The 12,307-nt window shown below is 40.4% G+C and overlaps 1 protein-coding gene across 3 annotated transcripts in view; it reads right to left on the bottom strand.

Moving 5' to 3' along the window:
• Positions 1-3,869: 3,869 nt before the first annotated feature.
• Positions 3,870-12,307, bottom strand: part of MOSPD2 (motile sperm domain containing 2) — a 62,684-nt gene continuing 54,246 nt past the window's right edge. For 2 of the 3 annotated variants that reach the window (XM_077816016.1, XM_077816017.1), the window contains exons 13-15: positions 9,865-9,994; positions 6,854-6,956; positions 3,870-6,246 (exon numbers count right to left, since the gene is read on the bottom strand). In XM_077816016.1, coding sequence (XP_077672142.1) covers positions 6,100-6,246; positions 6,854-6,956; positions 9,865-9,994 — 380 coding nt within the window. In that variant the 3' untranslated portion in view covers positions 3,870-6,099. The remainder of the gene's footprint in view (positions 6,247-6,853; positions 6,957-9,864; positions 9,995-12,307) is intronic. The other variant, XR_013346037.1, reaches the window with a different exon arrangement.

The raw sequence follows: 12,307 nt of genomic DNA, 5'->3' as shown, positions 1-12,307 counted from the left end.
TGGAGAGGTAGGCACTATAAGGGTGACTCTGGCTCTCATGTCTGATCTTGTTTATGACCCACAGAATTAGGGCTGTAGGGGGGAAAAATAAAACAAACCCTTCCTTCCAACACAGAAGGAAGGTGACTCTCAAGAAGTGGTGAGGAGAAAAGAGGGCAGTTCTTGTTTTCTGAGGAAGCAAAAAAGGTCAACCTGTGGCAGTTCCTATCTTTGGAATATGCTGTGGAGAATCTGAGTTCCCAACTCCTATTCGTAGTACTGTGCGAAGTGTCTGCTGAGGGCATTGGCTCTGGCGTTCCAAATGCCTGTGAGGTAGACAATTGGAATACAGATCTGACGGGTTATGCACCAGTTCCATAGCTTCATTGCTTCAGCGCATGGGGCACCTCATTCCTCCCTGCTTGTAGATGTAGAACATGCAGGATATGTTGTCCATCATGACTCTGTTTGCTTTGCCCTTGAGGGGTAGAAAATGACTGCATGCATTTCGGACAGGCCTGAAATAGATTGATATGTAGACTGGTTTCCTGGGTTGTCCACCTGCTCTGAGTTGCGATGGCATTGAGATGGGCTCCCCAGCCTAACAGGGATGCATCGGTTGTTAAAGTCTCTGATGGGTCAGGCACCAGAAAGGGATGCCCACACAAACACTGATTTGCCCCAGCTTAGGGAGTTTTTTTTTTTTTTTATAAACTTGCAGGAGAACCATCACAGCCTGTCCAGGGTATTCCTGACTGGGGAGCAGGTTGATCAGAGCCAACACTGGAAGCATCAAAAATGCAGCCTTGTGTGATCCATCACAAAGGTGCAAGGTGCCATGTGTCCTAAAGAGCCCAAACAAAGGCAGCGTCTGGCTGTCAGTGAGTCCAAATATGCCCGTATAAACTGCATCCTTTGTACAGGTGTCAATGTGGATTTTTTTACATTCAGCTCCTGGACCAGAGCCAGGGCCATGTGGAAGGATGATAACACTACTTTTGTAGGAGAGACCCTTGAGGAGCCAGTTGTTGAGGTACAGAAAGATGAGGATCACTTCCTGCTGAAGGTAAGCTGCCATTACTGCCAATACCTTTGAGAACACCCTTGGGGATGACGACAGGCCAAAGGGAAGCACCCGGTATTGGAAATGATCCTGGCCTAATGTGAAGCGTAGGTATTTCCTGTGTGATGTGTGTATCGATATATGAAAATAGGCATCTTGTAGGTAAAGGTCCGAAAACTAATCTCCTTCCTCCAGTAAGGGACATATTGTTGCCAGAGTCATCATTCTAGACTTTTGAGGCTTCATGTCCTTGTTTAAGAATCTTAGATCTAAGATGCCTTCCATCCTCTGTCCTCCTTTGACACTAGGAAACAGTTTGAGTAAAACCTCTTGCACCCATGTGAGGGGAAGGGACTGCTTCTATTGCTCCTAGCTGGAGGAGAGTCCACCTGTTGTCTTAATATAAGCCTGTGAAAAGGGTCCCTGAAGGGGGACAGGGAATGGAGGTGGACGGGAGGGAGCAGTGTAAAATGTATAGTCTGACATTATGACCTCCATGACCCACTTGTTGGTAGTGATCTGTTTCCAAGATTGCTGGAAACAGAAAGAGTGGTCCCCAAAGAGGGAGCTGGGTCAATGGGTGCAACTATAACTCCAGAGGTATGGGAGGATTCAAACTCTTGACCAACCCAACAAAACTGTTTGGATGATGCCTGGGTGGTTGAGCAGCTCTTTTTCTCTGGAATCTGTTTCTTTTTGGGGGGGTTCAGAGGATCTATGGAATCCAGAAAACTGAGCAGAACGTGACCTCTGGGCAGTCTGACACGTATTAAAACTTTTCTTATTTGTAGGTGTATATATGCCCAGGAATTGTAAGGTAGCTCTCAAGTCCTTCAGTATGTGCAGGGACACATTCATGGATTCCAAGAAGAGTTTGACTGTCAAAGGGAGGTCCCCCCTCAGTGTTCTGTGCCTCTTCTGGAAACCCTGAGAACTGGCGTGATGATGCCCCAAGCCTAACTATCGTTGTGGAGATGGATCTGGCACTAGTGTCTGCAGCATCTAAGGATGCTTGAAGAGCAGTTCTGGCTATTAATTGGCCCTCAGAGACCACAGACGGGGAACTGCTCCCTGTGTTCTTGTGGCAATTGTTCAATAAAGGTCACGGACCTTTTAAATTGGTGAAGTTGTATTTAGCCATGATTGCCTGCTAATTAGCAATCAAAAATTGCGGGGTTGCTGATGAATAGGACTTTCGCCCACAGGAGATCCAGCCTTTTCTAGTCCTTATTGTAAGGGGTAAACCTAGAAGAATTCTGTCTATCCCATTCACTTACTGCATGTACTACCAATGAGTTAGGTAGGAAATAGGAAAACAAAAAGTCAATCTTTAGGGGGAACATTGTACTTTTTATTTCCCCTTTTACAAGGGGGGGGGGTGCGGAACAGTGGCAGGTGTTTGCCACACCATTTTAGCCTCATTGATGGGTAGCACCGCTTTGGAGAGTATTGCTGACTGCAAGATATCCAGCACTTTGTATTGTGGAACCTTGACCTTTTTGAAGGGATCTGAAGAGTGGCAGCTATCCTCCTAATGAGATCTTGAAATTTGTCTGAAGTTGTCAGCAATGGAAGATGATGGACGCATAACCACCTCATCCGTCAACAGAGACGACTTGGAGTTTTGAGGGTGGTTTCCTCATCTGCTGAGCCTCCTGCTCCTCAACTGTCTCCTGTGAGGAGGCTGGTTGGCAAGGTGAAGGTTGCATAACCCTGGTCTCCCTATAAGACACTACCAGCGGTTTGGTACATTGCTGTCAATTTACAGCAAGTAGAGGTGGAAGGGATCTGTCTGGGGCCAGATGTACGGTGTGTGGGGGAGGGGAAGAGGGTCTCCTGACCTGGTTCTGGTCACAGGGAGTGTTTCATCGCAAACAGTCTTTAATTGATCTCCCTGTTCTTCCTTCCCCTAGAATTGAGGGCCAAGCAGAAGTTGTACTTCTGGGAGATGTGGGACTCCTCCAAGCAATGGACATGCTTAGAGTGGCTGTTGCTTACAGGAATAGCCTCTTGGCAGGAGAGGCAGCATTTGAAACCAGGTATGCTCTGCCAGGAAATAGAGAGTCTCCCAGAGGGAAAAGGGAAAGGAGAACAAACCAATCCCTCAACACGTATAAAACTAATTAACTATAACTACACAAACTACCAACAACTACTAGACTAAGTATGTATCTTAACACTAGGGAAAAATTAGAAAGGCTGAGGCATGCTCAAGGCAGACACGCCAAGTCTCCATCTCAGGTCAAGGCCGTTGCGATGGAACTGAGGGCAGATCACCTGCGCACCCCTGTATAGCCTCGGAATCTGGCATTAGGATACACAGGGCACATGCATGGGCCAAACAGACATGTCTAGCTGAAAGTTTCCAATCAAGGCTCAAGAGGTGCATGTGTGCCTAAAGTGGATCACCCATAGGGACACTACTCAAAGAAGAATTGTATGTTGTGTGATCATCGAAATGCAGGACACTAAGGGACCTTCAGAGGTCATCAAGTCCTTGTACTGAGGAAGTACCAAATAAACCTAGCCCCAAAAGTGAAGTTATTCTGTGGTTCATTATGCTTTTTGGATTTCATTTATATCTTCATATGCTGTATGGTACTGAAATTCTAGTTAGGTTTAACAAGATTGTGTATGTGCGCACGTGTGTATGGACACTGCAAACACACACACACTATCTTGGTAAACCAAGTACCTTGAGGCCAATACTAGGTTGGTGTCCCATTGTGCTAGGAACTGTACCCTAAAAGGACAAACCCCTACCGCAAAACCCACAGATTTTTAACTCTTACAATAAATGTTTTAAGACTGAACAGTAAATGCTACATTTTTCCTTATATTTCACAAGTGCATTTATTCCTCTAAAACATATTAAAATAGAAAACATGTTCATCTGATCAATTATACAAAGTAAATACTAAGATAGTATTAAAAATACTGAAAATATATGAAAGCACCAGAACATTAGAATATTTATATTGGCAAAGATTCTAAGAATATATTCCTTGCAATTTTACAATAAAGTGCTACTATATCCAGTCAAAATTAGTGATAAGCATTTTATAAACAGAGTTAGTAAATCTTGTTTCTAATTTACAAAATTACTGTATGTTACCAGAACTCTAGATTATTTTTCCAGAGGATGTTCCATTAAATGCTTTGTTGATGGTGAAATGTTTGGAATATGAAGTATAGGAAAATAATGTAAACAATATGGCTAATGGTAACCTATGTTTGAATGTATTCAATATTGTAGAAAATAAAAGAACAGCAGAAAGCAAGATGAAGACACCCAGAATAATGAAAAATGAAGAGAACATTGTGATAAAACATGAAGTATGAGTTAATACAGGATAGCTCACCAAGTACAAAGATATTTCTGAAGAAACTTTCCATTTATATAGTACATTTTCAGTAACCTTATTGGATTGATATTCTGCTTCATCAGAATTAGTCCATTAGTTCACTACCTACAATTTTGTAGAATAAAATACTGATCAGTTTTTCTTTTACTTTGTCAATGATGCCACACCTATAATCATTAAAGAGACACTGACATGAGAGAGACAGACACCCAAAGTTTGTCCTGTTTTTCCCCTTAAATATGTTTTTGGGGGGAACAGTACCTTAAAATATACCATGAACTCTGCAATTATCTTTTCTAATAGATTTAAAAAAATCAAAGCCATCAGCCCAGCATTAATCAAGAGACTTATCCGGACAAGGCAATATGTGGAGAAAACAAGAACCAGATTTCAGTTTTAAGTTTCAAGCATTTATTATAAAGGCTTAGTTTAAAAAAAAAAAAAAAAAGGATTTAAAAATTTATGAAAGATACCATGTCTCCTTTTAGGCTTTTAATTTTTAGATAATTTCAATATAAATATTTACAGAAATGAGTACAAAGAATCTTTGCTAGAATAAATTCTCACTCATTTTATAGATCATTCCTAAAATGCTTTCAAAGAAACAGATACTGTATTTTTCATAGTCTAATATATCCAGTCTTTTCCTGACCTGGCTTGTTTCTTCCAAATATTCATGCATGATTGAAGTATATTGCACATCTCTCAGAAATGTTTCCTACATTGATTTTTTTTCTTTTTTTAGCTTTTATTTGAATCATGCAGTTGACTATTGCTGACCTACTTAACAGCATGTTGCTTGGGAGTTTGAATAAAGAGTTCCTTCTACAACAACATGAAATTAATAAACATTAAAGTAGGGAAATTTAACAGAGCAAAATATCTATAATTAATTAGGACAGTGTCTCAACAAAAGTAGCTTTATCAAATGTCTTTGGAATTATGGCAGGCATTTTTGCTGGGGAATATGGCTAAAAACTGATGCACGATGTATACTGTCTGGCATGAAATATTTATATAATAATTTTACATTCAGAAAAAAAACAAATAAAGAATTAACCATGATAAGGATGCTGTTCTTGAATTTCAAAAAGCATGACCATCTAATTACTGTGTACTATAGGTTCATATGTCCCTATTTTCATATACACTATGTACATTCACACATATCATGTAAGAAAAATCTAACCTGTACTATGTAACTATTTTAATTCTGTAAAAAAATAAAGAGGTTTTTTTAAATACATTTAAGCAGCCTGCCTGCACCTTTCAGTACATCCTGTATGCATGAGAATGAAACAAAACTAAAAAAGTGACATTTAAAAGTACTTCAACCAAAATGAGAAAAATAATATATTCTATGCAGTTTTAAGTTATGTTACATTTAGTCATCTTTTCTGTTTGGTAATATTCAATAACATGTCCAGTGAACATAGCTCCTAGCTCTTCGAATATCCTCTTCTTTCTGTACTGTAAGTGTCAAGACAGTTTCAGTAAATTTCTGAGCTCTTGTTGGTCTTTTGTTTCTTCTTTTAACAGCAAATAGTATTACTCAACGTTGTACTTTAGTCTCAAGAGAGCACAGACCTCTCTCGTTTTTGGTAGTTTCAGGGTTTAATGGAGCAGCATTGGATTCTCTCTCTTTTCAACTCGATTAACACAGGCAGCACGTGTAGTACAAAGCATTGTTGTTTAGCATCTCGGAGTGTACAACAGGTAGAAGCAAAAGGCAGCAATAGCAACTAAGAACAATGCTAATACAACTATTAGCTGCTGGAACCAGACACAGCGATCAATCTGCTCTTGAAGTCTCTTATTAACCTGTAATAATTGAGTTAGCTGGAAAAAAAATAGGTTATACGATATTAAATAGCTTTTTACTGAATGAAGTCTCCTACCTCTAGTGATTTTAGCTGTAGGTAACTCTGAGACGCAGTTACAATACTGAATTAGCCAATAGTATATTTTATAAGATACACACAAAAAATCTGCAAGAATTCCTCTATCACAGTGTGCTCCCATAATCTGGATCACATCTGTATAATATATTACTTCAGAGATATAAACAATTCTATTTTGATCTATCTATCTGTAGATAGACAATGTATGTACATATATAAAAAATGACCATTTTCTACTAATCGATAGATAGGAACACTTATATGTGTTACATACCCCCAAGCAGTAGAATTACTAAAAGGAATGAGAGTAGTGTGATGGAAGTGGAAAATGTAGTAGAGTTTATTATCTCAAGAATCATTAAAATAATTACGTCACTGTATTTGGTTTACAGTTACTTTGTAGCATTCAATTCCTCCATTGAAAATATTTTCAGTTTTGAACTTGTTTTGTACTGTTTCAATAAATCTTCTACTGCCATTTATAGTGGTAAGCTATTAATCTATAATTCTGTTAAATGACCATTTCTATGAAATAACACTCTTACCTGTAAGTGTAAATCTTCATTCGTTTTTGTAGGGATATTAAATGAATTCTCTTTTAATGTCAGAGTAGAAGGCTTGCTACTTTCTACAACATGACATCTTAACCTGTGAAAATTTAAATGCAGTTTATCAATAATATTATGAAGTTTGTTTTAACTAAAACAAAAACATTTAAAGGACAAAATTCCTAAAACACACTTTTCATAAACATATTAGAGTTCAATTATTTTACCATTGAATAGTTCAATACAACACTGTTATCAAAGATATGATTCTGATTCCCAATGAAGTAGACAGGAGATGGATCATGCCCAAAATACCATGGTTACATTGTGACAGCTTTTGAAGCATGAAGGCAGAACAGGAACAGAATAATCCCTTACAACAGCAATTCTCAACCTATTTACCATTGTTGGCCACATTTGCAGCTCTTTATGTGTTATCTGGCCGCATCCACACAATATATGTTACAGGAATGGCCCTGAGGCTGTCACATAGACTGCAACTGTATGCTCATTGGGCTGCAAGTGGCCCACAGGCTGCAGGTTGAGAACCACTGCCTCAGAATATATCACTTACCTTTATGCTTTTAACCATTCTGTTACATATACTATATAGATGTTTATAATCCAAGATTCAGTACTAAAGAAATGTTTCATTTATGTTAAGTATAAAATATTTAGAGAAAGCAGAAACAGAATTTCAAAGCATGCCTAAATATACATAGTAATCAGCTTCAAGACATGGTTTACAATAACAAGAAGATTAGAAAAGTTACTTGAGAAGAAAACCAGTGCATGTATTTGATGTCACACATGATACTGAAAATTAAAGCATTTTATAAAACACAGCAAGAACCATTTTGGAAACACTTAAGACCATTTAGAGAGGAGATGGATGCATTTATTTGCCTGGGGAGGGGAGGGGGGGGGGAGAATCAAGCTTATCAAGAGAAGAAAAGGAGTACTTGTGGCACCTTAGAGACTAACAAATTTATTTGAGCATAAGCTCACTTCATCAGATGCATTCAGTAGCTCACGAAAGCTTATGCTCAAATAAATTTGTTAGTCTCTAAGGTGCCAGAAGTACTCCTTTTCTTTTTGCAAATACAGACTAACACAGCTGCTATTCTGAAACTTATCAAGAGACTTTCTTTCAGTCTTCTTATGTGAGAAGAATGGAAATACTAAAACTTTTGAGAGAAGAATAAAGCAGAATAAAAAGGACAGAATGCTTTGGAATAACTTGATTTTGAAAAAACAAAATGCTAACTGGCTTCCTCTGGGAGAGGACTTAACAAGCTGGAGCTATTAATCTGCAGCTATAAATATTCAAACAACAATGCATGACTTTAGGTGGGCAATAATGACATGCTCTACTCCACTTGAAATAGGTTTCCTTGAAAACGAAAAGGTCAGCACCATATAAATCTACATGCCACATTCCACATTACTGGATCAAGCACATTTCAGAACATCTTGCTTCCTGGTGCCTTCATTTGTATTGCTTTATTAGTCAAGTATCCCTTGAAGGCTGTTGTGGCAGCTTTAATATAGTCAAGCAATTTCTCACTATTGCTCAATGGCCTACCCTAACAAAATACCAGTGTTTAAGCAAGAAAGCATTTACTTACATTTTACAAACTCAGTGTGCAAATGCACACAGTTTACCTTTCAGTATGTGTAAACAAAAATGATCTAAAAATTGTGTCATGTTTTCCTATACAGAACTTTATTCTTTTCTTTGGGGATTTTGGAAGAATCTACCCTTACAAGATTTGTATTTTGAAAAAAAGAAGCTAAAATGTGAGAAATAATCGCACAATTCCTTGAAAAGTGACAATGCTTTTATACTTTCCAGAAAGAATGAGTTTACTAAATGACAGAGCAATAGTAAATGTACCTAATGGTTGCATTTATGAACTGCCTAATTATTATAAGATAGTCTCTTATGAGCATCTATGTACCATTTTGAATTACATAGTTAGGTTCAACATTTACATCTCAAACATATATGAGCTGGAAAAACAGATTTAATTAAACAAAAAAGCAATTTAGTAAAACATGAATTTCAATAAAGAGGCGGGAACATATAATGGAGAGTTATTAGGTTGTAATGCCCTAACAAACTTGCCAGTTTTATTAAAGCCAAGTGCTTCCGTCCTCCAGACTTTACTTTAATTGATGTTAACTTTTTCCAACATTCATACTGTAGGATGAAATTATCCAGCCCTGTTTTCTATTAGAGAATGAATGTTTTGAGATATTCTTTTTGGTGACCTGGTGAAAACTGATTTGGATTTAGCTAAATTCTGAAAGTTCTAAGTGAAAATGTATGTCATGTTATGCAGAACATACTTTTCCAAATATGTGTAAAAGAGCAGTTGTTAGTAAGGGTAATTAAGGTGTGCATGAAATAAAGTGGAGTTCTGGAGAAGCTTTGCATCATGGATTAATGTATACACTTAGTAAAGCAGGTCTGGAGGCTCTGCAGTCGACATTTCTACCAGTGCATGTCTGATGGGGGAAAAGAGCATTCTAGCATTGACTAGAAAATATTTCTATATTACCTCATTCTTCTTTCTAACTATTTGCTGTTTAGAAAACAGCAAAGAAATTGTACAACCTCCTCCCCCCCTTAAAAAAACCCACTATCAAGAGAATGTTGAACTGAAGTTCTAATGTAAAAAGTGATTATATAAAAATAGCACTTTCTTACTCAGCATATCTACTCTATGCAGTAACATCTGTTAACTGTTGTTACAAAAGTATTTTTTCCTATTGCTGCTTACTCACGTTAACACTTAACAGTGTGAGAGTTCAGTTCTATTACAGCTTATGCATCAATAACAAAGTCCCAATCAGTTTTACCTATAGAACCCACTGCATGCAATGGGGATGAACAGGGGTCACCAAGAGCATAATTCAGCTTGTAGAATCTTTAATACTGATGATGATGCACAAATAAATACAAAACCCACATAAGAAAGCCTTTAAGCCAACTATATGCTTACCTATGTTCCATCACTTTGTTTCTAGGGACTTCTTTCCAAAACTGAGCTAATTCTGGCACACCTGCTCCTGAAAACTGGTCCATTTCTGCTGCCATTATCAGGAAACGGTCCTGCAGGGAAGCGGCAAATCCTACCCTCAACCAAAAAATCCAAAACAATAAATTTAGCAGAGGTTGTATATATATACACACACTAAAACATCACTTTTACCTCTCTAGGAAGGAAATTAAAAAGTAATTTTAGTTACTAAGGAAAATGTGAACTGTGCAGTTCAAGTAAATTTAACAGAACAGCACAAATACTAGAAAGAGGAGGTTACTTACCTGTAACTGGAAGTTCTTTGAGATGTGTGGTGCCTGTGTGTATGCCACACGTGAGCGTGCATGAGCGCCATGCACCTCAGTCCAGAAGTGTTTCTTAGCAGTGTCCATTGACCTGCACGTGCACAGGGAGTCTCCTCATGGCTCCCACAAGGAGGGTATAAGATGTAGTGCAGGTTGACGCCATTCCAGTTTCCCCTCTTATCATTACAAAATCCAGTTTGAAGCAGAAGGGATGGAGGGTGGGTAGTGGACTACAGAGAGGACCAAACAACTCGAAGAACCTCCAGTTACAGATAAGTAACCTTTTGTTCGTTGAGTGATGGTCCTTATGTGTATTCCACATGTGGGCGTCTTGTGAGCAATGATCAGCACAAAGGTGGGTGTGAGGATACTAATGGCACTGCGGTCTGTAGTATGGCATTACCCATGGCCGTGTCTGTTGCGGCCACTTGTGTTACGGCATAGTGTGCCGTGAAAGTGTGGACACCACGTTGCAGCTCGACAGATGTCTTGCCAGAACAGATCCGCCAGTGAGGCTGAGGAGGCCACCTGTGCCCGTGTAGAAGGAACCATGACTGTGCCTGGCGGTGTTAGCTGGAGCTTTTGTAGCATTTGAGGATGCGCTCCAAGACCCATTTGCAGATGGGCTGGGATGAGAGGGCTTGTCCCTTTGACCTTTTGGCAATGGCCACCAGTAGTTTAAGTGATTTTTGAAATGGTCCAGTCCTGTGGAGGAAGGACACTAGTGTGCATCGGACACTGAGGGAGTGCAGGGCCCTGTCAGCGGGGAGGCGTGTGGCTTCGGGCAGAATACTGGGAAGTGGATGGACTGATGGAGGTGGAACGCAGATACCACTTTTGGAAGGAATTTGGGGTGGAGCTGTAAGGACATCCTGTCCTTGTGGAATATTGCGGGGGGGGGGGGGGGGGAGGGGGGTCTGCTATCATGGCTGCAAGCTCACTGACTTGTCTGGTCAGGGTTATGGCTACCAACAATGCCACTTTCATTGAGAAGTGGGAGAAAGACTATGTGGCCATTGGTTCAAAGGGTGGTCTCGTGAGGGCGAAGAGAACAAGATTAAGGTCCCATGATGGTGTGAGCTCCAGCACTAGTGGAAAGGTGCTGAATAATCCTTTCATAAAGTGGACAGTGATACGGTGCATAAACCCAGAGGAATGGGTGGTGTTGCACGTACCGGTGAGTGTTCAAGATGTTTGGGTGCCCAGGTGACCATCCGTACCATTGGGTCCCGTTGGTGCCTGGCCTTACCCTCCCTGCCTCTGCAGTATCTTGGGTGCTGGTCCAGCTGGATCTACATGTGACATCTCTCCCGACTCGGGTCAAGGAGGAAACGCTGAGCTTGAGAGCAATTCTTTGCAGAGACCTGGCTTTTGTGCCTGTGAGAGTTTTTTGCTCTCATATCAGGACCTGTCCCTAGCCTATGGTACCGCCAGCTCTGAGGCAAGCACTGTGCTTGGAGGGGGCACTCACTCACTGCTGGTGGTGGCCGCTATACGGGGGTGGGGGGTCTCCTGGGCCAGGATCCAAGTGAGCCTGGGGACGCGTGGCCTCCTCCATAAGATATTTGCGGAGGCGGAGTTCATGGGCTTCCCTGGTCCTGGGAGGGAAAGGACTTACAGAGGGTTCAGCGTGCCACGGTGTGTGCCTCATCCAGGCAGTAGAGGCACCGCTGTTGCTTGACACTCACACAGATAAAGTGTGGGTAGAAGACACAGTTTTTGAAGATCCTGGGCATAGTCCCTGAGGTGGGGTGGAGGGGGATGCGGTTCCCGAACAGGGACGAGAACTACTATATTAATTACACTACATAAGAACATAAGACTGGCCATACTGGGTCAGATCAAAGGTCCATCTAGCCCAGTATCCTGTCTTCTGACAGTGGCCAATGCCAGGTGCCCCAGAGGGAATCAACAGATCAGGTAATCATCAAGTGATCCAACCCCTGTTGCCCATTCCCAGCTTCTGGCAAACAGAGGCCAGGGACACCATCCCTGCCCATCCCGGCTAATAGCCATTGATGGACCTATCCTCCATGAATTTATCTAGGTTTTTTTTTTTTTTTAACCCTGTTATAGTCTTGGCCTTCACAACATCCTCT

Source organism: Eretmochelys imbricata, chromosome 1 (genome assembly GCF_965152235.1).
Source record: "Eretmochelys imbricata isolate rEreImb1 chromosome 1, rEreImb1.hap1, whole genome shotgun sequence".
Taxonomy (NCBI): Eukaryota; Metazoa; Chordata; order Testudines; family Cheloniidae; genus Eretmochelys; species Eretmochelys imbricata.
Note: the sequence above shows the minus strand (reverse complement) of the source record. Positions and strands in the feature narration are given on the sequence as shown.